This window comes from Calliopsis andreniformis, chromosome 5 (genome assembly GCF_051401765.1).
Source record: "Calliopsis andreniformis isolate RMS-2024a chromosome 5, iyCalAndr_principal, whole genome shotgun sequence".
Lineage (NCBI taxonomy): Eukaryota > Metazoa > Arthropoda > Insecta > Hymenoptera > Andrenidae > Calliopsis > Calliopsis andreniformis.
In genome coordinates, this window is record NC_135066.1 from 23,812,608 (window position 1) to 23,840,007 (window position 27,400).

General features: G+C 34.1%; 2 protein-coding genes across 7 annotated transcripts; both read right to left on the bottom strand.

Annotated features, from left to right (window-relative positions):
• Nucleotides 1-213: 213 nt before the first annotated feature.
• LOC143179678 (carboxypeptidase B) lies at nt 214-16,742 on the bottom strand. Its single transcript, XM_076378993.1, has 8 exons — nt 16,660-16,742; nt 12,223-12,541; nt 11,812-12,114; nt 11,074-11,164; nt 1,888-2,033; nt 1,500-1,556; nt 1,341-1,425; nt 214-407 (listed from the first exon to the last, which is right to left on the bottom strand). The coding sequence occupies exons 1-8, from the start codon at nt 16,740-16,742 to the stop codon at nt 214-216; spliced, it is 1,278 nt and encodes a 425-aa protein (XP_076235108.1).
• A 4,682-nt stretch (nt 16,743-21,424) lies between these two features.
• On the bottom strand, nt 21,425-24,699 carry Nbs (nibrin). 6 transcript variants are annotated; one of them, XM_076378712.1, is made up of 6 exons: nt 24,551-24,699; nt 24,332-24,474; nt 22,311-23,634; nt 22,030-22,178; nt 21,631-21,720; nt 21,425-21,547 (listed from the first exon to the last, which is right to left on the bottom strand). In XM_076378712.1, the coding sequence occupies exons 1-6, from the start codon at nt 24,573-24,575 to the stop codon at nt 21,467-21,469; spliced, it is 1,812 nt and encodes a 603-aa protein (XP_076234827.1). In that variant the 5' UTR covers nt 24,576-24,699; the 3' UTR covers nt 21,425-21,466. The 6 variants fall into 6 exon arrangements, with proteins under 6 accessions (XP_076234827.1, XP_076234824.1, XP_076234823.1 ...); XM_076378709.1 differs by having other exon boundaries at nt 22,030-23,634; nt 24,341-24,474; XM_076378708.1 differs by having other exon boundaries at nt 22,030-23,634.
• Nucleotides 24,700-27,400: the final 2,701 nt, after the last annotated feature.

The window sequence follows — 27,400 nt, forward strand, 5'->3', positions numbered from 1 at the left end:
CTATTCAATAATAAATATTTTTAAAATTCAATTATATTGAGGAAACCAATTTCTATCCTATACTCGTTAAAAGTTTCTGAAGATGTATATTAAAATTATGCCATGTAGAAGGATAAAAATGGTTCTGATATCTCTGCGAAGTATATGCAGTAGTTAAAAGGAGATAATTTTATTAATCATTATAAAATAGAGTTAGGCATTTTATAATGTCAATTAATGTGAGCTGTTTTTTGAAATGACATAGCGGTGAGTTTCTTTGATAGCCTCAAAGGTCTCGGTGCCAACAGCTTTGATCTCGGAAGGTGGTAAGAGGAATCCAGAATTTCCGCCGGGTAGTTCGTATGTGTATGACAAATTAATACCAGCTTTAGCCATGGCCCAATCATCGCTACCTCCAGCAGCAGGATCTAATAATTTTACAACAGAAAGAAAGACAAACCAGTTACTTATAATATTGCAATTATATTTTCTTCTAATATTTATTTTGCTAATATTCCCTAATATTCTTGTTAAGACGATTATAATTGTGTGACATCTGGTAAACTACGTTTACGATACGGACGAATTGGGCCTGCTACTTTTGAGGAAATACACTATTAGTTTATTGGTAATTATTTGTTAAATTGCATTGAGGATTAAGGACCCTAGAAGTCGCTTAATCGTTTTACGATTTTGACGAACACGTGCACTTTGGGGTCCCGAGTCTGTGCTCAATAGCAATTAATGTATCGTAAACCTCAAACCCGAGCGTCTTTCGTTAGCGCGCTACCCTCGGGGTCCGTCGCCTCTTAGGCTTTTCCGAGGTGATGTCACCACACGGAACCTAGCCACTACCCTCACGGGCTGTCGACAAAGGCTTCCCTCCCATGTCTGTGGTGGGAGTTTTTGGGCATAACCTACCCCAGAGAGGCCTCACTCGAAGGAATAACGAGGGTTCCTATTTTTAAATATTTTCTCCTCCTTCTAAACTCATTTCTGTATAAAGTAACATTTATCAAAATAAAGATTAGATACAACTTAGAATTCATCGGTATCTCTGGTCCTTCGAACTAAACCCTAGTCAACACACTACGTGCAAAAATTCAACAAAGCCAAAAAGATCTGTTGATCAACCGCTGGTCTAAACAATTCTCTTTGTAAATATAACAATTAATATAATACTAAAATAAAAAATATAAATACTCAAATAAGTAGTAACTTGGCAACATTGTACATAACTTAAATATTTTGAGAAAAAAGACGGTTTTACAACTTTGATATTACAATGAAAATAAATATGAAAGTTGCAGTATTTTATATTATAATTATCAAAAAAATTAAAAGAGAAATAAATTACTTACAAAGGTGAGTAGCAGAAGAACCATAAGTGTACCTAGTTTTACGATAAGTAGCAATAGCATTCGCGCAACGGCTAGCAAGATTTCGCTACAATCAATGAAACAAACAATTAGATAACAATACAATACCAGTAAATATCAATACAAGTTAATTTTACATACCAGCTCATTTTCGTTTGAAGGTAACTTAGATGTGAATCCCCAGGGATATAAAATATACTGAAAATATCACATTTCAAATTTTTCATTAGCCATGGAAAATTTTAAAACTACACTGCCTAAACAAATTCTAGCGGACAAAACGTGCAAACCGATTCAAGAGATCGAATATTCTAGCAGAGCAGAATTTGCAATTCTCTGGATCCGCGTGTGCTTAACTAATTTTTCGACTTTACCCAATAAAAGCTTACGCCACGGAGCTACGTGATTTGCAAACGAAAAAGGGAAGCTCGCTATGCTTGGCCATACTTGAGACAATTAAAGGATTAAATTAGACTACGCAGAACTTGTTTGAAACTGTCGATATATGTACAAGTTTCGCGATACCTACCTGGCCGTAAGAGTGGAATGAGAGGTAAGCCTTGATTTGGCCCTTGCGTGCTAAAATGAAGTTTCGCATGTGCTGCATTTCTGGTTCTGAGAATGGTTTCGGACCAGCATATGTGTCGCTGCAGGGATTCGAAGATGCACCAGTAGCTGTGGGCAGTTGTTATATTTTTATTAACATACCAACAAGAGTAAAAAATACGTGTCCATCTATTTGTAAAGGAAAAAGGACAATCAAAATCGAAAGTTCCATTAATTACCTATCGAAATAAATTATGATTAAAGCAGCCTAAATTCAAATAGCATTATATTAGCCTATTTTTGGAAGATACTTCTGTACATTATCTACCACCTTACAAAAACCTAAACATTTTATATTTAGAATTTACGAAATTCATGATATTTTTATTTTTCGAATTAATTTTGTATAGTAATAGACAACTCCAAAGAAAAAAGAGTTTCTCTACAAGAGTAACAGGGATAAAACAAGTTATCAAGTGAAAGTAATGCATCTTAATATGAAAGAAATAAAAATATGTAGTATCAAACAGGGCGAGGTTGATGTTTGAAACGCGTAGCAGTGTAAAAATATCTAGCACAGTAAAAATTTCTAGAGTTGGTATACACAGAATTTCGCCGTAGGTAGACTCTAATATGAGAAAGTGCTCACACGAATTATCCATGACAGCCAACTTTCAAATGGCAGGACGAATTAGGGATCTCAACTTACAAACGGCAACTCCGGCGGTGCATTTTGTTCATCGAATTTTGCGAATTCATTCGGACAGAATGAAGAATATCACAGATGAGCAAAACTAATTAGTGGCACTCGCAATGGACTTCTATTCCTTAATTAAATTATAACTTACTAATAAAGCATATTTTTGCGAGTGATCCCAAAAAAAGTGACGCTCTAATCTTAAAGATCCTTTTGAATTTATTTCGTACTTGTAGATTTATTGTAGAAGTAATCTTAACGTAGAAAATTAATGGAGATTAATTTTTCGATATTTATGGCTAAGAGATTTCTATTACAATTTCAATATTATTTTTTCAATTTATTAAGTTTGAAAAATTGTTAAATATTTATCTGTAATAAAATGCAACGATCAGCTTAAATACGATATGCAAATTTGTTGTTCATTGATTTCTTTGACAAATTTGACTACTCTACAACTGAAGACATAGAAATAGTACAAATACAATTAATTAAGTGACATATATGGAATTGATTTTATATATGTATGTAAGATTATGGTGTGAGCGATGAGCTATACAGGGTGTAACAAAAATGTTGCAGTTCCTTGAAAGGGGTGATTCAGGGGGTAATTTGAAACAACTTTTTCCTTAGCGAAAATGTAAGATGAGGCTTCATTAACGAATTATTAACGAAAAACACCGGCCAATGAGAGCACGAGTTTGCCGCCCGAGCGACCGCGGTAGCGTTGAGTACGCACGCTAGATGCTACGGTTGTACTCCGAAGAAAGTCGTCATACATCGAAGGAACTACAATTAGTATGAAAACTGAAAGCGACATAATAAATAATACCGAGTCCGTTTTTTGTTTATAACTTGAAGTCATTAATTACTTACAATCGAGGAAAACTACGTGCAACGTAAAAACACGAACACAGTTTTTTTGTTTAAGGAGAATCAAGAATAATAATTACTTAATGTGAGAGGAAAAGGAATACTCACTTATTCGCATAACGTATAAACGAAAAAGCAATACAACAAAAAAATAAAGGGAGAGGAGAACAAACTTCACCTGTAGTTTGAAAACCTATGTCACTGGGTCACTGTACCAATCCTGGTCATTGACCGTCGAAATGGTTTATGCTAGGGTAGAATTTTTTCAAAGAAGCTCCTTCTACCCTCACATAGTTTCCCATCGTTCTATTATGAGTTAACTTCCACTACGACAACAAGATTGAGAGAGAAAAAAATCAGTATCTGCCAAGAAAACATGTGCTTTGCAGAAGTGCACAACGAGCACCATCAAGCAGTTATACAAAAGCGCTCACTCCACTCTTTTACTGCCTACGTATCCAATGCTTCGAGATAGAAAACAGACACATCGTGCATCGATCCAAAAGGGTTCGCGAAGAAGAGAAAGTCTTTTCCGTCCGCGAAGAATAAGAAACAAATTTTTAGGACCATGTGTCGAGTTGTTGCTGCTAGGACCAGTCTAACCACCTCAGCAGAAATCAGGGGCACGCGTTTAGGTAATTTATGGCTTTAGTGCTTTGGCTTCGAAGGAGACGTGATCTCGGAGTGTCCGAACAAGGAAGGTCTGAAGTGCTTAAACTACGTGGGGCTACAAGGAGCTTCTTTGGAAAAATTCTACCCTACCATAAACCATTTCGATGGTCGATGACCAGGATCGATACAGTGACGCAGTGACACAGATTTACAAACTACAGATGAATTGCATTTAATTCATTAGTGATTATTATTTTTTAAATCTAACGCAGACTACTTTCAATGTTATCTATCTATATAATCTAATCTATCTTCAATGTTAATTCTCCAATTCTCCGTTCATTTTTTTGTTGCATTACTTTTTCGTTTATACGTATTGCGAATATTTTCATACTAATGCTATTTCCTTCGACGCATGCCGATTTTCTTGTTCGGAGTACAACCGTAGCGCCTAGCGCGTACTCAACGCTACCGCGTCACTCCGGTGGCAAACTCGTGCTCTCATTGGCCGGTGTTTTTCGTTAATAACTCGTTAACGAAGCCTCATCTAACATTTTCGCTAAGGAAAAAGTTGTTTCAAATCACCCCCTGAATCATCCCTTTTAAGGAACTACAACATTTTTGTTACACCCTGTATATGAACGCGTATATTTGTATGATTGTGTGATAGGGTAAGAATAGATATAAATCTATTTGTCCCTAGAATAACTATTTAGAAAGATAAGTAATGCGAGATTGGTAATGAGAGTGAGAGCTATCTTGAGGTGTGAAAAGGAAATAATGAGAAAACATGATTCGGGCATTGTTTCAGATGTGTGACACGATATAAGAGAGGATAGACGCTTGTTTAGAGAGAGAGAGTGTGTACCGCGAGAGTAGAGAAAGAGTGAGAAGTACAAGTCGATATTTACATATTTACCCTGTATATCTATCTTTATGTTTATTAAATATATTTCCGTCTCATCAAATTATTAATCTTTACTGGATCTACTCACAATATACATATATATAATAATAATAACAGTAATATTCAGCGAATTGCATAAAAAATTAAAACTTAAACATAAAACAATCTAGACTCGCATATAAGTATACATATACATTATTTGCAAGATCGTAGGTTGGAAAGAAGAGAAAAAGATTGAAAGAATTGTATTAACGAACTTGTAACTTTCGTGAGTCATTTATGCTGGAAATAAATTTCAGAGTCTTAAATTGGTCGAATACAGTCGAGTACAGGGAATCGGGTCAAGAATTTTTAAGGTTTGATACTTTGCTGAGCTATACGCAATACAATCGTAGTTTATAATAGGTCTGGTCCACTTGTAATTGGAGTTGCTTGAGTTGTTTGCGAAGGTTTTGGCTAATGCGTTAGCATCATTGGTTTATAAAATATATATTTTATTTTCATCCAAAGAACAGTTTATTTTATACGCAAATGAGGTATCTCGTTAACTGAAGTTAATGCTGTTCATGTAGAAAATAATGAGGTTGTTTGTTCAGTACGATAAGTAATTTCATAATAATAGTTCTACTGAATTTACAAATAACATAAGACATTACTAAAATCTTCATTCAACTCTAAATAACAGAATTAAACAAAAAATACTCATTCCTTGCATTTCTACTATTCCCAATAATTATAGTCCACCACAGTTAGCTGAACAAGCAAGGTTCTTTTGAACTAACATCTCACATATCAAAAAAGCCTTTCCAGTGTTCCTTTATTTCTACTCAGAATCTCTGACTCGAAATCTCGAAAAAATGTATCTGCTCCTTCCAAGAGAAATGAAAGGTGAAATTGTTAGTGCGGGTAGTGAGATTTGCGTCGACATCAGTGTCGCCAGGAAATAACTGTGAGCTCTCATAAGTCAACGTGCTGAAGCCCGAATGAAGAGGCCTGAAGGAGTAACAACCGTGTGCGGCGTAACGAGCAAGTTTTTATCACGCTCAATCATAACTTTCATGAAAACGCCGCACAATTGCTCTCTAAAGAAAAGTTTGAGTGTATCAGTCGAGTGCACCGTGACACAGAGCACTCTCCTTCAACGCAAGAGAGAGGCACGTCGCTAACAACCTGCCCTAGACCTACCCTAGACAAGAAGTTTCAATCGCATTCCCATCATGTACCGTGTGTCTTCGATCGGGCTCGGTTCGAAGTATGGATTGTAAATGTGCATTGTGTTCATTCTCTTAAAATCCAGCCTAGAATAAACTACCTTATAATCAGTGAATCTAGCAATTTCTTCTGAATCCCGATGAGTTCCTTTGGGATGATGGCTAATTCGTCCATGTTTGTTCTTTGATACGTACTGGCAGCTGCCATGAGGTGTACAGAGTATTCGGCTACACGTGGGAGAAATTTTAAGATACGATTCTCAAGGTCAAAATAAAACGAAAGTATTTACGTCTCGGTGTCCCAGAATAAGTGTAGAACCCGGAAAGATGTGATTCCTGAGGTAATTCTAAGCAACTTTTTCTTTAGCCAAAATTTCCTCCGGCTCTTCGTTAACGAGTTATTAACCAAAAACATCGACCAGAGAGCGCCTATAGCGAATGAACCGTCGTCCGGTGACAGGGCACAAGCTACGCGTTGCGTTCACTACTTACTGTGCTCGAATCTTGTACAGGAACCTTAAGATCTTTATGTTATTGCTCAATGTTTCTTAAACTAATAGATGGAAAATTATGAAAAGAATCAGGTACAATTTAGCTATCGCGACACATATTATTGAATTTTTTCAGCTTTTTAAATTAATTATCTAAGTTGTGAAAAATAAAAAACGAGGAAAAAGAATTTAAAAATGCCGATTTAGTAAAGTAATGCCATAGTAAAAAAAATAAAAAGCAATGTTTTCGTAGTTCCTACGGATTGTACGTTATTTTACTGTGTATCAAAACATTGAAAACTGTACAAGAGTACTTATTTCATAATGAATGACCGAAAATTGGTCGTATTAGTTGCTGTAATCGGTAAAAAGTACGGAAACATAAATAAAAACAAAATGTTACACAGCTCGGCGGCGAAATTACGATCGATACTGACGATTTTTTCGATTTTGTTTCATAAAAATATTTTGAAAGGCAGCAGGGCAAATAGAAATAATAAATTGGAGGGTTTATCCAGTAATAATACAAGAATAAATGTACGGTCACTACATGTGTAGCGTGATAAAATGTATTGAACCCTCGATGCGATGACGAGTTAGTCTCTGCCAGACATACGTGGAACAAATGTATAAGGGCAAAAGAGTTTCCCCAACTCGTTTTTCAACAACGGACAATTCCATATTTCATCAGTCCGAATGCATCGAAAGGACTTCAACGCTAAGCGCAATGCAAGCCTTGCGGCCTTCATTCTCGGGTACGGATGACTTCTTCAATCTTGCAGGGCAATACCTGTGATCATAAACGGCCACACCTGCGAGACACTCGTTGCCGTCTCCTACTCTAATCCGATATGCCTTTGCTTTTCCCCATGAATTTGCTCGTGACTTTACGACCCGAAGAGGAGACTACCACCTCCACTAAAAAAAGTAACCGAGGAAGATCCAACCTCGTTGGTGTCAACTAACAAATCAAATTTGAGTATTTCGACGAAGCTACACCCCGAGAAGTCGCGCTCGAGGGATGCGAGGGCACGAGAAAGTGACTTCGGTAAAAATCGTCAGTATCGATCGTAATTTTGCCGCCGAACTGTGTAACATCTTATTTGTGTTTACGAAATGACGCAGAACGTTTTAAAATAATTGGTTGCCGGTCATTAAAACGTCAAATGCTCGTTTGGTGAAGTGATCAGTGTTAGTGACCGCGAAGTGTTGTAAATGCAAGGTGGCCTCCCAGATAGCACACGACGTCTTGAAGACGTCTATTTTAAATTAGTTTTATGCCTGAACATCTTACGATGTAATTTAGATGTCTTAAAAACATCCAAGAGCGTACATCTTGAATACTTGCAAAGTTTACGTCTGTAAAACGTCTTAAAGGCATACTACATGGACGTCCTAAAGACCTACACTTTTCAGATAAAAATTAGACATTTTTAAGACGTTCAAAAGCAGAAGTCTTTAGGACGTCCATGTAGTGTGTCTTTAAGACGTTTTATAGACGTATACTTTGCAAGTCTTTAAGATGTATGCTCTTGGATGTTTTTAAGACGTCTAAATTCTGTCGTAAGACGTTCAGACATAAAATGAACATAAAATAGACGTCTTCAAGACGTCGTGTGCTTCCTGGGCATCACCCACCAATGATCGGGATCGGCATAGTGACCCAATGGAGCAAGTGTTCAAGCAGCAGGTGAATTCCTCTCCGAATGGGTGAGTTTTATCGATAGTAATTACTCGTATTACTAGAGTCATATTATTAATCACAATTTATTTAAACATTTTTTGCTTTAGCACGTCATAATTAAAAAAATGAAAATCAATGTTTCCGTACTTTTTATCGATGAGAGCAACGAATACGTCCAATTTTCGGTCATTCATTATGAAATAAGTATTCTTGTACAGTTTTCAATGTTTTGATACACAGTAAAATAACGTACAATCCGTAGGAACTACGAAAACATTGCTTTTTATTTTTTTTACTATGGCATTTTTTTTTACTAAATCGGCATTTTTAAATTCTTTTTCCTCGTTTTTTTATTTTTCACAACTTAGATAATTAATTTAAAAATCTGAAAAAATTCAATAATATGTGTCGCGACAACTAAAGTGTTCCTGATTCTTTTCATAATTTTCCATTTAATAGTTTAAGGGAAATTAAGCAATAACATAGAGATCTTGAATTTCTTGTACAAGACTCAAGCACGGCGAGTAGTGAACGCTACGCGTAGCTTGTGCCCTGTCACTGGGCGACCGCGACGGTCCGTTCGCTATAGGCGCTCTGTGATTGATCGATGTTTTTCATTAATAACTCGTTAGCAAAACTTCAGAGAACATTTTTGCAAAGGAGAAGGTTGTTTAGAATCACCTCAGGAATCTCCCTGTATCGGCTCCGCCACCTTGTGTGGGACATCCTGTATATATCATCTGACTACTTATGAAAACGCCTAGATTTCGTGTGAAATGTGCCTGACTTGGGACTGACATTCTACTGATATAGCTGTGTTTGACTTGGCTAGTGCACGTCGGCAGTAGTATAAGTCTAAAGTTAGACACATTTTACGCACATTTTAGATGTTTTTCTTGTAATTAATCGCCTTGGAACGAAATATAAAACGCATTTTCGTTATTGTTGATTTTAGTTTTATTTTATAGTGTAGAATCACCTCTTAAAATTTCTGACATCTGACGTCGAACACTCTCTACATATAATATGCGCTATAACGTGTAGGCTGTTCAATAACACGAGGAAGAAAACTTTAATAAATGATCTATGGTAAAATGGCTTTGTTTTTCGTAGCAGTTGTAAGTTCCTTCTTTAGTTATAAATGTTAAAAGATTCGGATAAAAACCCTAAGACAGTCTGTCTATCATTGGTAAATTGGACTTATGAGAAACATAACATAAAGTACGTGTCAAAATCTCAATTTAGATACCATTTCTTTAGTTGTAGATATTTATAAAAATATGGATTTGCATAATTATAAATTCGTAGTCTAATCATTGTCCTACGTTCAGCAAATCAGTAGATGAGGCTATAACTGTGCAGATAATCATGCAATGTCATTTATTTATTAAAAATAATATTAACTTTATATAATTTCAAAAGCACTTTCTTTTGCTCAGAGTATTTTACAATAATCAAATACGCCTAGAAAGAACACTATTCAATTCATGTCATAATTGAGACGTTGTTTTTTCATAGACCGAAAATATGTGTCATAAAGCTTACAAAACTGTAAATTAAAAATGTCACCAAAAGTTAGTCGTCCTAGAGAAATCAAGAAACGCGGGAGAATCGAATAGACAAAGCTAAGGAAAAGAGAATGACAAAACAGTTCACAATTAATGATAATTATTGTATAAAATTAAATTATAATAAATTAATGATAGATATTAATTGGAAAAAATTGATAATAATAAATGATAACAAATTAATAAGAAATTATAATATTAATCAAATTATAACAGCAGGTAATTATCCATTACATTTACGGTAGTTTTGTCGATCTGACAAAAGTTTAAAGGTTTAAAAAAAGTGGTTGAGCAATAATAATTTTCACAATGACTGGAGCAAGCGAACATTGTTTCTTTCGTACTCTGTCCAGTGAGACAGTCTAATTTATTATCATTAATTTATTACAATTTACTTTTGTACAACGAAAATAATTAATTCTGAATGACTTTTTTATCCCCTTTTCCTCACTCTTCTACTTTCGTTTCTTCCGCCTTTGTTTCTTTCGTTTCTTCTTCAAGGTTAGATTAACTTTAGATAGCATTTTTACTTGACATTTTCATGAATTTAGTGTTACTCGTTAGTGTGACAACAAACAATAAAAAATAGATTAGTACCTTAATTATTACGAGTTCATAATCGTAGATTAAATAGATAATATAATCGTAGTCATTATCGTAATCACGACACAAGCTACTCATACGAAAGATAAAGTTATATTTAAAGAGTTGAGGTATTTAAAAGCTGAAGTGCTTCGTAAAGTAATTTTCCGAAAGCAGAATTTGCTTTTGTAATTTCTTGATTTATTTCATTTAATCCTCATTTTTCTCTAATTAATCACCGAGAACATCGTCGATATCGTCGATAAATTATCAACAACTCTTTTGATTGATACGTTTTGTAATCATGAAATATTAATTTGTGTCTTCAATATAGACTTGTCTGTATTTGATTCATATGATAAAAATGGATAAATGCGCAATTGCTTGGACAGCTTTCAATCGATTGATCTGAGACAGATTAATTTGTCGACTCTAATCAGCGATGCTATAATCTTTCCGACTCATCAAATAGCCATCTTCAGCTGTGTATGCATATAGAAATATTACTTACTGCAGATAGGAAATAAAAAAACGGAAAACTTACACATCCACTCCATGTCGTAATTTCTGTTCCCGTCCACGCCGCGACAAGACGAGCCACCGTTGTTCGACCTCGTTTTTCTCCATAATCGATTCTGAAAAGTATAATTAAACACTCAGTTGGAAAAATGAATAATACGATTGCAACGAAAACGGTATAAAAGGAAACAGACTGGTTAACGTAACGAGAAGTGTTTCAGAGATTGAAAAGGCTACATGGAATAAAAGTTTTCAAACTTAAATTAGTCAAAGAAGAATAAGACAACTTACTGTTTCTTTTATCTCAAGTTTCTTTCGCTTTAAATCAGTTGCTGTAGCTACATTAATTTGCGACGTTAATTATTTCAGCTTGAATACAGTAACCACGCGAAATTATAACGTGTTATGTATTCGACCCCTTAATTGCAAAACTTTTCAATGAGGAGTCACCACTATTTACTACATTTTTTATTTTGATCTTTTCAATGCTTATATAGAATATACACTTATAAAGTCTGACACTATCGAAACACCCTATTGGATAAAATGTATTTCATTAAAGAAACTATAAAAAATATCATAAATTACCAATTTTTCGAGTACCCTACTGCATATGACTAGAATCAGAAAGTTAAATAACAACTTGAAGTATAATTAAATATTAAGAGGGAAACAACAAATTAAATCTGTAAAATGACATTCGTCTCGCATGTGCTAGACGTTGATATTACAAACGTACATACTGTAAAATAAATTCAGTTACCGAGGATTTAGAATGCGTGAATTCGTAGCCATCGGGATTCAGAACAGGCAAAATGTACCAATCGACATCCTTTACAAGATTTCTATTTCGCGTCAAAATTTGATCCACTATGTAAAGGGTTGTCACTGGTGAAATCCATTCTCTAGCGTGAATTCCACCATCGATGAAAATGGCTTTCTTATTCGCACCGCCGGTCGACAGCTTCAGGACTTTCATTTGTCGCCCTTCAAAGGAGTTTCCTATGTTAATCAATGAGGCTACATCGCCGTAAGTCTTCACTACGTAATCGAGGTAATCAAGCACCTATAGAGAACCGAAACTGATTTTTTGAATTCTGAAATCTTTCTTGATTAGGAATAAAGCAATATTTGATCGTTATGAGGTCTTTGTTGTATTTATCCTAATGCTTACCTCTTTATAAGTAGGGTAATAAGTGAATGATAATTGTCCACTTGCGAAGACACCTCGAAGCTTGGCCTGAACCCTTCGTTCAACTTGCTGTGTGATGTATTCCTCAGTGACTGCATTCTTAACGTTTTCAATCACTACTGTGTAATTCATACCATTTTGCTCTAAGACTGTTTTAAAATTTTCCACATTATCTGCTGTTACCAAAACATCCACATTATCGGAGGTTGCTTTTAAGAAATCAAAGCCAAAAACGTCCATGTAATTTTTCAACACGGAATATTGTTCAGGTGTGTTGTACGAAATAGACAGGCTTTGCATCCTGTAAATTTTGAAGATAGTTTTGATTTCCTTTGGATTTCAGACCTAATCCACTTTATATTCAATTTTAGACACTAATCGATATTGAAAATTTACTTTAAAGTACACATGTATATTTGACATAAAATAAATTTATTTTCTTAGTAATGAATACTAAATTTCTGCTTGTAATATTAGAAAATCAAAGATTTTCGATTTAGAAAATCAAATATACGTATCAGGAAATCAAAGGTTTTATACGGGGTGTTCGAAATTTTAGGGAAGTGATTTTACGTATCAACAGAGAACAAAAACCAAGAATAATAAAATTGCGTTTGCGTCTTCGTCTTAGAATGATTGATTATTGAAAAAACATCTGTTTTTCGTATGAAATATTTGTTTTGGGACTTATTGTACTGTCGACGTTCATGAGCAAGGTCAGCCTCCGAGAAGTCAGTAGAAAAGTCCCGCGTTAGATACATTTAACGCGTATCTTAGGAGTTTGCTCAAGAAATTAATTATTGGAAAGCGAAGCCTGAAACGCAATTTTGCCTATCTTCATTTCCATCTCATTTTAACACATAGAATTGTTCCTTAAAATTTCTGACACCTATTATTAAACACCTCGTATAAAGAATTTAAATGTAAAATCAAAAAAATTTAAGTCGGACTGAAAATGAAGACACATTTTAGATTCTTTAGTTGCACCTTCATAAAAAGTAAAGTATTTTTGGACTGAACTTCGTCTTGAGCGATTAAAAATTTATAGTCTATTTTTATACCTACCGATAGCATTGAATGAGTAAAATTCAAAAACATCAGTTTTAACTTTAGGAATTCATGATATCAAAAGCTATGCTATTTTAACGCTATATTGGCTTTGTTCGATGTCCCTGGAACTCTGTCTAAAAAACTATTTTTACATTCAGCTAACAAAGTTTTTTGCTACTAACAAAGAAACATCGCAAAGTGTAAATCTCCGATTTTTATGAAACTTGGCAGAATTATAGAGTAGCCAAAAATATTCGACGCGTATTTCTTTGTACTGGCTCTAATATATGTTAAAGGGGTGAAAACTATCCCCAAAGATTGAGGCGAAAAACATATTTCACTTAATATCTCGGAAACTATTACGTGTAGCTAAATGGTGTAAACAAGGCGACTCAGTTCTTGAAAATATCAATTTTTAAAAAAATATATTAAAAAATAGCATATTTTTGTTATTTTCGTTGACTGAAAAATGTTTCAAACTACCCTGAATTTTGAAGACGAAATTGGAAAATATTCTTCCATCCGTGTAACGACACAAGATGATTCTGTCTTTAAAATTCAGCACAACTCGAAACATTTTTTCAATATGATTCTTACTATTACAAAACTATTCTAATCTATACACAGATATATGAAAATTAGAATTATTTAACATAAAAATTGAAAAAGATATAAAAAGTTGTTTGTGATTCAAGTCTGAGGACCTGCACGTTATGAGTCAACAATATTTACTGGCGAAACTCTAATCGTTTGAATATGGTAAATAATATTTATTAATGAGAAATGATTTATAAATTATCTTCACTTGCTACATTTTCATATATGCGAAAAACACCGACACTGTACCTCTCGTATTGTATGCAACGAGTATGAAGCCTTGCGAGTATTCACTAGCAGTGCTATTACTAATACGTTTAATGAACAATAAACAATATGTATCATAATATAACAATGAAAGCATTATAAAGATATACGTTTTTCTATAAAACCACTCGTTTCAGGGCTTAATTTTGCACAAAATGTAGTCTGACAAAGATTGCTATTATTTTATTTATTATTTAAAAATACAATATTCTATTTTATCTGTATTTTGTGGTTTAGTTCATAGTATTCACACACAAATTTACGAAAAAGTGAATCAACATTTATTCAACGAAAACAACGAAAATATACTTCTGAATATATTTAAAAAAAATTGATATTCTCAAAAACTGTTTATATAGATGGATTCATCGTCCAAAAATATGAAGTCTCCTCGTTTACACCATTTCGCTACACGCAATAATTTTCGCGATATTAAACCAAATATATTCTCCACCCCAGCTTTGGGGGTGATTTTCACCCCTCTAAGATGAATTACAGTCAGTACAAAAAAATACATATTGAATATTTTCGGCTACTATATAATTCTGCCTAGTTTCATAAAAATCGGAGATTTACTTCACGATGTTCTCTTCTAAGTATCTTTACAAATGCAAGTATCTTTGACCGTCGATTACATGTACAGAAACAAATTGTTGGAAATGTTGATTTCTGCAACATACTGAATTTAAGTTTTGAATTTTATTAAGATCTTTCTATACTACATGTTATATAACATGGACACTATACAGTATGTCCCACGAAATACTGGACAGTCGATTATTTCGTAACCTATTAAAGATACCAAAAAAATTTTTATATGAAATTGAATGGCAAGAGGGGGCTGATTTATTGGCCGTAACAATTTTTTTTTATCATTATTGTTTACAGAGATATGAAAGTTAAGTTTGGTTTTTTAAATGGGATTATATATTTTTTGTTTGATTAATAGATAGTACGATTCAAGACGAATTCAGCAAACATTAATGTATACACCTTTTTTCAAATAGTTTTTAAGATATTACGAATAAAAGTTTACTGATTTTCGGTGGAAGATTTAGGCCTGCCGTTCCTACCACAGTCTCTTCGTATCAGTTTCAAGAGGCACGGTTAACACGTTCCACGCGCGACAGGGTAGATCTATCGAGTTGAGCCCGTTTCCCCGGAGAATTATTGACCCGGCGGTGCTACCGCGCGCTAGCATACAATCGGACAAACCTTTTTCGACCATTTTTTTACCCCCGCACGCAACGTGTTAACCCGTAGCATCTTAAGTGTGTCGAGAGTCGAGACTCCCTACTGTGCTTCCTGGTCTCGCTGATTTTCTTCCACCGAAAATCAGTAAACTTTTACGCGTAATATCTTAAAAACTATTTGAAAAAAGGTGTATACATTAATGTTTGCTGAATTCGTCTTGAAACGTACTATCTATTGATAAAAAAAAATATATATAATCCCATTTAAAAAACCAAACTTAACTTTCATATCTCTGTAAACAATAATGATAAAAAAAAATTGTTACGGCCAATAAATCAGCCCCCTCTTGCCATTCAATTTCATATAAAAACTTTTTTCGTATCTTTAATAGGTTACGAAATAATCGACTGTCCAGTATTTCGTAGGACATACTGTATAACATCTTTAACCAACTCAAAAATATCACCGTTTCAGAAGGATGAGACTGACTGCTGAATATAGTGAATACGGTAACAAGTCACTACTAAATGATTATAGTAGAGAACAGAGATGCAGATACATTAAAATCGCCTATAAATCGTTTATGAATCAAACTGATTCATCTTCCACTACGAAGATGTCGCCGATGGATTGTGCGAATTTTTTATTCAGAAAGATGGTTTTGGCATTATCCTACAGTCCTTTTTATTAATGTGAATTTTTATAGCGATGTTTTACCGACAAAATAATATTCATTTAATGTCATCCTTAATGTATACAATTATACGATTATGTCTTTCAATAATAAAGAAAATTATGAATATCATTTATATCTTAATTTATCCCGTCAAAATGACTGTAAAAACATGAATTTTCTTACCAATAGAGTCCCACGGACACTGAACAAAACCAACATGACATTAAAATAGACTGCATTTTTAAAGACGCATAACTTTTGATACCATAAATTTCTAAAGTTGAAACTGATACTTTTGATTTTCTACTAGTCAAACATTATCGATAGATACAAAAATAGGTCATACATTTTTGATCGCCCGAGACGAAATTTAACTATGTATAATTAAAAATATGGAGATGCAAAAGTAATTTTAAATAAAAACTTGCAATTAATAGATTTCACCTGTATCTAGATCTTAAAAACATTATATTTTAATAAAATCTAATTCCTGATTGAAAAGTACAGTTAAACCTACTACTCAGGGTTAATCAAACAGTGAAACTCTATAGAAAAATAATACCTATTATTAGAAATGCACCATGTGTTTCAATTGTATCACAAAACATACTGAAAAGAAAAAACATGTAACGTACCCCTCTAAAGGTGGCAGAATCTCTTCGTCGGCGGCGAAGGCTGCCGCAACGAGAATGGTAACAATCAAAATGAAGATGCGCATCGTGGTCACGTTCGATTAAACCAACTTCTTGCTCTTCCGGGTTTATATACTGTCCTCATATCAGTGACCAATAACAATCACGTTTTATTTACATGGTACCAAACCGTGTAAACGGAGCATCGTCTATTGTAAAGTCAAGATAAGTGCGATGATTGAGAAAAATTTTCTTATCGGGACAGATACCTTTGATTGAAGCGTCACGTTGTGAAGAATTATTGATTGATCGATAAATTGACGATTGACGTGAAATACAATGTACCGCTTAACGGTAAGTGTCACTACATACTTGAAAATTTGTGGAAAGTGATACACCGATGACGGTGTACATTCTGCTTTTGATTAATGTTACCGCTATAACCTCTTCTTATTGTATTTGCTGTATTGTCATTAATTAATATTAATATTGTTACTGTATTGTTATTAATTTACAAAATTAACTCTTCAGTCTATTAATACGTTCCATCTGCTACGTGTACCATTTGCAGTAGACACTGAAATTCATTTTCAAATCGAATAATATTTTATCCTTAAGCCTCATCCGTCTCCTCATTTTAGTCACTTAATTTGTCCCTCCGTGCCGCATTGACACTGGGGTAAAATATAAATAAACTGGAACGATGAATAATTACTTTCGCACACTCTATTATTAAAAATCAGAAAATAAATATTCAGAAAGTAGATTTCTCGCATTTTTCATACGGTATGCGTGAAACGATCACTAGAAGACGGTTGTAATATGCTTTGTACTCCATCATAAATTGAGGCAGCGTTAAAATACCAAGAAACATGGGTACATGACACAATACAAAGTGTCCGACAATAAGTGTCAGAAATGTTAAGGAGTGATTCTACGCGTTCAATTACAACGAAAATAAAAAATAACGAAAATGTATTCAAGGCTTCATTTCAGAGTTATTAATTTTTGAGAAAACGACTAAAAATCGCATGAAATATGTATGATTTAGGACGTTATTTTATTGTAGGTATGTCTTTGGTATTAACCACGTCAGACACAGCAAAGTCAGTAGAATAAGTCCTAAATTAGACATATTTCGTGAAAATGTTAGGCTTAATAACATTGAAACGAAGCCTTAAATGCCAATCTGTCAATCAAATACTTCGCCACTAGAGAGATTCTCTTCTACCTCTACCACTTTTCCAAAAATAGTCCTTTAGCTATCCTTTCCTATAAATACCTACAACTTCTGGCCTGACCTAACCATTCCCAAGTCTAAGGCAGAGTCTGCTAAGTAACCTTACTAGGATGTCCACTAAGAAATGCTTTCCTTCCTTTTACACTCTCTCTTTTTCTTACCTTCGTTAACCATCACAGTCCTATTTTTACATATGCGTAAAATCACCTCTTAAAATTTCTGATATCTGGTAGCTTGGTCGAAATACGCGAATTTGATTTGTTAGTTGACACCAACGAGGTTGGGTCTTCCTCGGTTACTTTTTTTAGTGGAGGTAGTCTCTTCTTTAGGTCCAAAAAGTCGCAAACAAATTCATGGGAGAAACCAAAGGCATATCGAATTAGTGTAGGAGACCATAACGAGTGTCTCGCAGATGTAACCCTTTATGATCACAGGTATTGCCCTGCAAGGTCGAAGGAGCCATCCGTACCCGAGACTGAAGACCGCAGGGGTTGCGTCGCGCTTATCGTTGAAGTCTTTTCAATGCATTCGGACTGATGAAATATGGAATTGCCCGTTGTTAAAAAGCGAGTTGGGGAAACTTTTTTGCCCTTAAACATTTGGTCAACGAATGTCTGACTGAGACTAACTCGTCGCCGCATCGACGGTTAAATACATCAATTAAATTTGAATCACTTTAACTATTTCGATTTCTGCGTCTTGCGACCGAGCCTTGCTTGTTATCACGCTGCACATGTAGTGACCGTACATTTATTCTTGTATTATTACTAGATAAACGCTCGAACGATTGAACGCAAATCTAATAATGATTTGCCATTGTATTGAATTTAATTTCTAAGTGGTTTATAAAGGAGAACTTGATTTCATATGTACCTAAATGCATTTACGTGCATGTAAAAGATGCGTCAAATTTTTAATACACAAAGGAAGTCTCCCCCATAGGTCGAAAAGGTTTACGAAAATTGGAGAAGAGAGAAACAAACATCGGATGATGATTGTGTGTGTACCGTAATAAAATGCATGCCGGTCGCAAGACTAATATTAAAGTAACTAAAGAATGAGAATACAATTGCCGTATTTTTCCCTCATCGACGAGTTTGTCTGTCTGTGCGAGACATCCGTTGACCAAATGTTTAACGTTTAGAAGTTTCCCCCAATTGGCGTTTTAACAACTGGAAATTCCATATCTGATCCGTCCGAACTAGAAAGAAGAGCAAAGCTGAAATTGACATTAGATAACAGAAATGTGAATCCGGGCTTCAGGATTCTCAATTAATCAATATTTTCTTAGAAACGAATGTTTAAACAGTTGATACTTGGCTTTGCCTCTCTCTTTAAATTACCAAAAATCATTGCAGAGATGTAAAAACTCATTATTATAAAATCAGTAATTGTGAACGACGAATTAGAATTAATCTTATAAAACTAAACAATTTTGTAACTGGCTCATAGAAAACAAAAACATTTTTGTAAGGAACGAAAGCATGTACAAGGAAATGAAAGAGACATTGATTTTTCATTCCTTAGACACACCTCAAAGAGTTCAGACCTATTCATAAATAAAACATTATTTTTCTTCGAATAGTTCAAATTATTTATTTTTAGCAGTTAAAGTTATAGTTTTGAGTTACTGAGTTATTCGTTTGAGTTTAGAAGTTTTGAGTGCGCTCACAGAGTCGGTACTCGTTCGCGAGTAGAGCGCTTTAGCGCTCCACGTGCATCGACCCACGTTCCAAGTTCCTGCAAACTCTAGATCTTCGAGTGGGCCGCGCAATAATAGAAAGACAGAAGACACAAGCCTAGTTGCCACGGTTTTTTATAACGCAAATAATTGAAAAAAAAGGGAAAAAAAAGAAAATTGCTGCACCAAGATTCAATGACTGTCTCCCGATTCGCGAGCCACGCGCTCGGACTTCCATAATGTGAATTCTGGGCAGAACACATCGAGCAAACAGCATATACAGATAGGAGCCAAGTGGGAGACGACAATAGGTCATAGTGGGGGTAAGCCCTTTGTCCCCCAGTCCCACGTCCCACGATTTTGGCATCATTGTCGGCGAGTGGATTCATCAGCGAGCCTACGACCATCGTTATATCACTTGACGATGTCGTCGAGGTGCTCCAAAGAACTGGGCTGGATGTCGTTTTCAGTATTTTATTGCGTTGGTTCTTACAATACTTTACAGAGATACGCTCTTGGTACTTTCGTGCCAAGTTCCAGACTGCTCAAGACTGCCCTGCTCCTCGTTAAGAGCCGGTATTTAAGGGTGCGCGATAGGAAGGGTGAAACCTTTTGGGACCTTTGTAGTTCGGGGAAAACAGGTTTCCCGAGAACTGATATTGAGATTTTGTTTAAGAGATTAAAAAGAAGGGAATGATTTATCTTTGGGTTCAGGAATATTGGGAAAGGCTGGGATTTCTAGGAAATGGTATCGTGGGACGATCAGGGGAGTCCTGAATTATCGTTGGGGCCTCTTTTCTTAGTGGAAAAGGGTGTTTCCTAGATATAGGGTGTAACTGGATAAGAGTAGAAGCGCAGAGCCTATGTCTAAGGCACACAGGGGGAGTGGTTTTTCCTTAACGAACCGGTTGGTTCGGGCAACAACGAGTCTGCCTCGGCAAGTCTTACTGATTCGCAGAAGCTTATTATACCAATTCGAATCTACGAGCCTGGCATGTCGAGTTTCGAATCTCGCATGGCTCGCCTAGTCTTGCAGAGCCTACAGAAACTTATTTTTTAATCAGCAAAAACATTCCAACATTGTAGATTCGGATTCATACATACTGTCACGAGTCAAGCCAAGTATGCTGCATCACGCAACCAGGCAGGCTCACCAATTCACTTGCCAAGTCAGGTTCGCCAAATTCTGCGCTGTGGGAATGCTGGGGCGTCAGAGTAAAAACGGTTTACGTGTAAAGTAGAAAGAAATGTATTTATCAAACCATGATCACAAGGTTTTGTCAATATAGTATAAAATTTTATAATTCTACATAAAATAATAAATAATAGCTCTAATTTAAGGACGGCTGCCAATTGTTTAATACAAATGAAAATTATAGTGATTATAGATCCTCAAGGGAATGATTAAACAAGGCAGTGATGATTCCTCATTAGACAAAGAAAAAATAATGCAAAAAATGAAGATTCTAGTATGTTCCGTTGTTCCGTGCATTTTATTTTTAAGTTATGATTTAAATTATGTACTTTCAGTTTGGAAGCAATTTGCCGTTGCTGTCTAACGACTCCCTTAAGAATCAATAGTAATATCCTATTTAATTACCAGTATATACAAAATACAAAAGAAAAAGTAATCAAAATTATGTAAAATAATTTAATCTTTCAAAACCTAAATTATAACTATTTTACTTGATAATCTTATTGAAAAAAAATCATTAAATTCACTTTTTTAAAATAACTTTTTAAAATAATTATTCTATAGTAATTATTTATACTTGATGAAACGATTAGATCACAAAATTAATTTAAAACAATTTAAGGAACTTCTTATTGTATTAGCAGGAAAGATATATTCGTAACAAAATATTTCTTTATTTTATCGAAATAGGACTTTAGGAAATTTGCATATTATATTTTTTCCATATGTACATATCGTTCAATGTTACCCTGTAATCAGGAACATTATTGTAAATCTAAAACAGCAGAAATATTGAATTAAAATTTGTTAAAATATAGTAATAATCTTAGTACTTTGATATTACTACATGTACCATACCTTCCTAAATTTTTTATAATTCGGACCTCCTTGAAGAGAAGACGTATCATTTCTCAATAAATTACAACTGGTCTGGTTTTCTTGTATTTCCTAAAAATGTGAAACAAATATCTCTTATCTTCAATTTATATTTTGACACAGAATTTGCATGTAAGTATAGTTCTAGCGCTGTCCAAACGAGGGCTTACGAGTCCCATGAAATTCCCTAAGTTTTGTTTCAGTAGGAATCATGTGACTCTAGAGGTTCTATTGTGAAGAATACCCAGATGCTGCGTACGAAGTATATACTAAAATTACTCAGTGAATTTAAGAACCGCTTGGAAAGGATAACAGGCGAATGAGGAGTACCATCGTCGAACAGCGTCGAATATCTATAGACATTTGAAATAATGATCTCACATTGGATAGTGTTGAGGGAATGTTTTTTCCAGTATTCGCCTTTGTTACATCTTCTAAACGAACTTTTTTCCTACCGGATGCTACACATTCTTCATTACTATTAATTTCACAAGAATCTTTCTTTCTTTTTTCTGGCTTTTGGCTGTCCTCTGTTATTACAGGTGATGTATCTTTTAATGAATTATAATCTGTCTTAGGTGTAAGTGTTCTAGATCTTTCTATATTTAGTGCTTCTGTTACTGCACTTAGGTCTACTATTCTACTATCATTAGTTGGTGTACCTTTATTAACTATCATTGACTCCTTTAATATTTCAATACTTAGAGTGCCAATACTTTGTTGCCTTGAATTTGAAATTTTTTTGGGAGACTGTCGCATGGTTTCTTGTGTTTCATTAGATGTAAATGAATCATTTGTTTCAGGAATATACTTCGTGGCTATCTTTATGAAACATCCTTCCTTTGTATTTTGTACAGTTTCTTGAATACTTGTATAAGATTCTGGTATAATTTTAACTTTAGTATTAAGGGTATCTTTTGTTTCCTCATTCTTTTGCAAGATACTGGACTCCTCTATTTGAGCTTTATCCTCAATTAATACACCACTATTACTAGAAATATCACATGACTCAGGAATTTCAATGTGTTTTGAATTCTTCATACTGAAACTTGGCTTCACTGGCACATTAGAGATTACTTTTGGTAAAGCTCTTACATCTTGCGTATCAATAGCTAAGACTTCAGAAAACTCAAGCTTGGACTGTGTCCTCTTTAAGAATTCTCCAAACTTGAAGTGTGGATTACAATACTTTTCCACCGAGCAATGTAAGATTGCTAGAGGTATATCCGACTCGGGTATCATTTTACGTTTATTTGTTTGCAACATATTATATATTGAATCGTATTCAGGTATAATATTTTGAGTCGACTGTGTTACGTCGCTGTTAGGATATTGTAATACAATAACATTCGGTGCACACAATTCTTTGTTACTCAGAGGCTTTTTTGAATATAAAAGTGATTTACCACCCGCCAAACTAATCATTTTTCCGTACATTTTATACTGACGTATACTGAAGTGTATAAATATTAGATTTTGAAACAATGTTTTTCGATTTTTATTGGGACACAGAGATACTTTCTCTTTATTAATCAGGGTTTCACTAATGAAAGGAACAAAATCTTCATATTTTGGCAGCTGATCCCCATTGTTAATAGCACATTTAACTTGCTTCCAATAATCCAAAGTTACTATTGGTATAGCAAAAGCCATGGCCCAAGTAACTTTTTCAGTAAGCGTGGCTTTTGATACTGTTAAGTGAGTACAGTTATTCGTCCACTTGTCTGAAATTATCCCATCAATTTCGTTCATGATGTTTTGAAGGGTGTTCTTATCATTATCAGTCATAGTGGACACCATTGTCACTACTGGTACATATATTACTGTGAATATATGGTTCTGAAGGCCAAATCGTATTTGATCTTGATGTTTTAAATGATATTCTTGCTCTTTTATTTCTATTTTTTCTTCTTCGCCCAGGAGAATGTAGGTACCATATTTTGAACCCATATCTTTCAGTTTACATATTGAGATGGTCTCGTTTGTCTAGGAAAATGTAAAAACTTATAGTAAATATAAAACTCAAATATACAGAGATATTCTTAGAGTAACAGGTTAAACTTATTGTTAGTCATATGGATAAATGGATGATTACAAGTGCTTTGCATTTGAGATACTGTGGGGGAAACAGAATTGGATTGATCTGCAACTCTACTCTGAATTTTCAACATATTGTTAATAGAAAACTGTAACATTATATCTGTACTATAGACTTCCTGAATTGGATATCAAATGTCTATATTATAGCATTTCAAAATTTCAACTTAAAATTGAATCAACCAAGTTCAAATCAACTATAATGCCTAAACATGCAGTCTTCTTAACACAAAATATTTTGAACATAAAACCTACAGGAGCAGGATAATAACCTATCCATTTATTGGGCTTCAAGTTGCTCTAATTATAAACTTAAGGATATTGTAAGCAACATATCTATTGTTAATCAGGTAACAAATGTACATCTTCGTATATCTATTGTAGAAGCTAATTAAGAAATTCTTATATGTATACTGTGATCCTTTAGAGGACAATTGTTTTAAGAATCTTTTGAATACTATGTTTCAGGAGTAAAATACTTGCAAATACACATTTTTTTAGCAGTATGACGAATAGAACACATTACTAAAGTTTGACCTGCTACTTAGGAATACCCTGTGTAATAATATAATAAATTTTACTTCACTGAACACACTTCTATTGTATTTCTAGGTTCAATGCAAATAGATGCATGGAGCCGACTGACAGATTCATCATTTTGTAAAATGATGTCAGTTTTTTTTCTCCCGAATGTTAACTCCTTTTTGGGGGCTAAATATATACGTTTTCCTGAAATGATAAACGAACCAATACTAGCATAATAGATATAATGGGTTAACTTCTTTAATCAAGGTGGAAGTTTTACCCGTTTTTTTTTCTAAGTACCACATTCTTCTAACTATGATTTCAATGACAATTCAGTTATTTCCTCTGGTTTCCATATCTCATGCACACTGTTACAACATCAAAACAATTCCAAAATTCTGAAAGAAAAACAGAGATATATGAATATTAACTTAATAGAGGTATCACTCAATGTACTTTTTTACATTGATATACAGGCAGTGTGTTAGAGTGAGGACTTCCTACCCTAGCGCTATCTGCCGCAGAATGAGGAATCTTAGCTTAGGATGTTGCATACAATTTAGGGATTTTTGGGAATGGGAAATGTTCACGCCCGTGAAGTGCTAAAGCACACTGCTCGCAAAAATAATTTAGACAATTTACGACTCATACTTAAATGATTATATTTTGTAAAGTAAGAAGTATAAAAATGTGTCTGATCAGACTGATTAGCTGGATCCAAGTATACAAAATAACAGCTTTTTCAAATCAAAACAAATACATCTTGTTGATTTTTCCAAAGAACTTAATTACTAAAAACCAATGAGAATATTATTTTATAATTAATATATTCCTATTGGTTATCACTGACGTCATCGTTTATCGATCTTTTATCTTACAAGTATATTACATTTTGGCAATGAGTCTATTTTCTTAGAGAGAGGGGAAAAAGATGAAGTTTTTATGTTTAATGAAATATTTCTAAGCAAGTATTGATTTATTAATTCATTACCTGAAATATCCTATTTAAAAATCTTCTAAACTAAATTCAAATCTATAAATTTATACTAACTTCACTCTTAACTCCTTTCGCTATTACATTCGTGATTCAGTTTAAATTTTGCACCCCCTGAAGTTACCATTGTTACACAGCAAGTATAGATTTCCTCTAAAGGGCGTCCAATTTAACTAGAAACTCTTGAAAGTGTTGCCTCTATCGACCAAAGGAAATATAGAGGTCTAGTCCCCATTCTAGATATCTCTTAAACGCTGGTTGTAGCCTACCGTGGAAATGTCAGCCCTGTAACCTAAATGCGAACGAATCGATTTCTTGCTAATAATTATTTGCATTGTCAGCGCAGAAAATTTTTAGTTGTAAAATATTTCAAACTATTTGCTTCTTTTAATTTGAATTTTTCACTCGATGTTATCCAAAAAACATCAATATAATAATAATTGGTTGAACAATGCACAAGGATTAATGTGTATGTGTAATAATGGTTTCAGCGTGACAATATGATGAAACAATAATTTAATGAGCCATTAGTTTAGGAATGAGATAATAAAGCACCGTACTCCCTAATTTTGAAGGATAGAAGGATAGATTACCCAATCTAATACTTTGTAGGTTATATTGTTAAATCATGAAACTTGTTTTATTATCTTTCGTATACTTCGGTTTATTTATAACAAATCTCTCACGTCAGGTATCGTTCTTGAGGCATAGAAATTAAGTCTTGTTACTTCTGTATTTAAGGGTGAAGACAGACCTTTAGTTACCAGTTAAAGGCTAATAAGTAAAGGAAATCTTATGTCGAAATTATCGGAGAAAATAGTTTCTGATTAGTTATTATTATTAAAAAATATGTTAATCAAATAAGAATGTGGTTATGTAGCTGGCTGCTCTACTTTAATCAGTTTAATGAATTATAGTCGTTATATTACAGATACCATCTAGGTGAAACATCAAGTCGATGCAATGTACATTAATTTTAGATAGGCTTTTATCTCTCATTCCATATTATTATCTAAACTATCTGCTATTAGCTTTAACTGTTCCCCCTTTGATGGGATCTCAAGTTTTTTAACAGGTAAATCCTAAATAGTAAAAATTAATAACAACTACATTAGTTTAGTTAGTTCAGGTATCCCTCAAGAATTATGTCTTGAACTATAGTCGTTTAATCTTTTTCAACGATAACTGTAGGGTTGCTATTAATAATATGTTTTTTCATTATAAGGATGATGTACAAATTTTTTGCACTATTGTATATAAACATGATACCATTCTCCAATGAATTAATCTTTTGAGCTAGGAAAAATAGTGTCATGAAGACAATCTTAAATTTAATATATTCAAGTGTCATATTCACACTATTGCCAGTATTTCTTCTTTGGATATTATATTTACTTTCTATTTATCTTTTAATAATTACTATCAGAACTAGATAATTTAATTTTTTAGTTATTTGGATTTATTCATCGTTGCTCTGTATTCTTTGCCACGAGCGGCCCACGCTTTGCTCGTGATGGCTGTTCATTAGGGTGGACCTTAGCTATATTTGACAAAAGTTATTTTGCTAGATTCTTTTAGTCTCACCCCTCAGAATTGTGACACTTGCTAAGAAAATGATCTGGAAAAAATTTGTAATATGTAATATGCAATATTTTGTAATATGCATTGTTTCTCCTCTTCGTTTTTAGATATTTTATTATATTCTTCCATAAGTTTAACGCCCCGCTCAGCGGTGTCATTGACAACCTTAATGCTTTTAACAATGTTTAGCCCAATTTTGAAATCAGGGTCATCATTCCATGTCGAAGGGTCTTTTTCCAAAAATGTTGTCGGTATTAAAAATCTTTGGAAGAATCGTTTGGAATTTGGAGAAATAAAATATTCCATTTTTTGTCCATATAGTGATGCACATCATGGTACCAAGTACCATAAATGGTTAATTAATTTGTTCATCGCAGTACGGCTTATTGCATCATCAATTTGACGATAAGCGTACAAATTTTGTAAAAATTTTGCCGCAGAGCTTCTACTGCGATTGGAGCTTGCATCCACGTTTTTAAGTATAAATTGGCAAGGAAAATACAAATGTCCCCAATCCCAGTGGTCTCTTCGCTAGTCAAAGTAAATTCTTCTCTG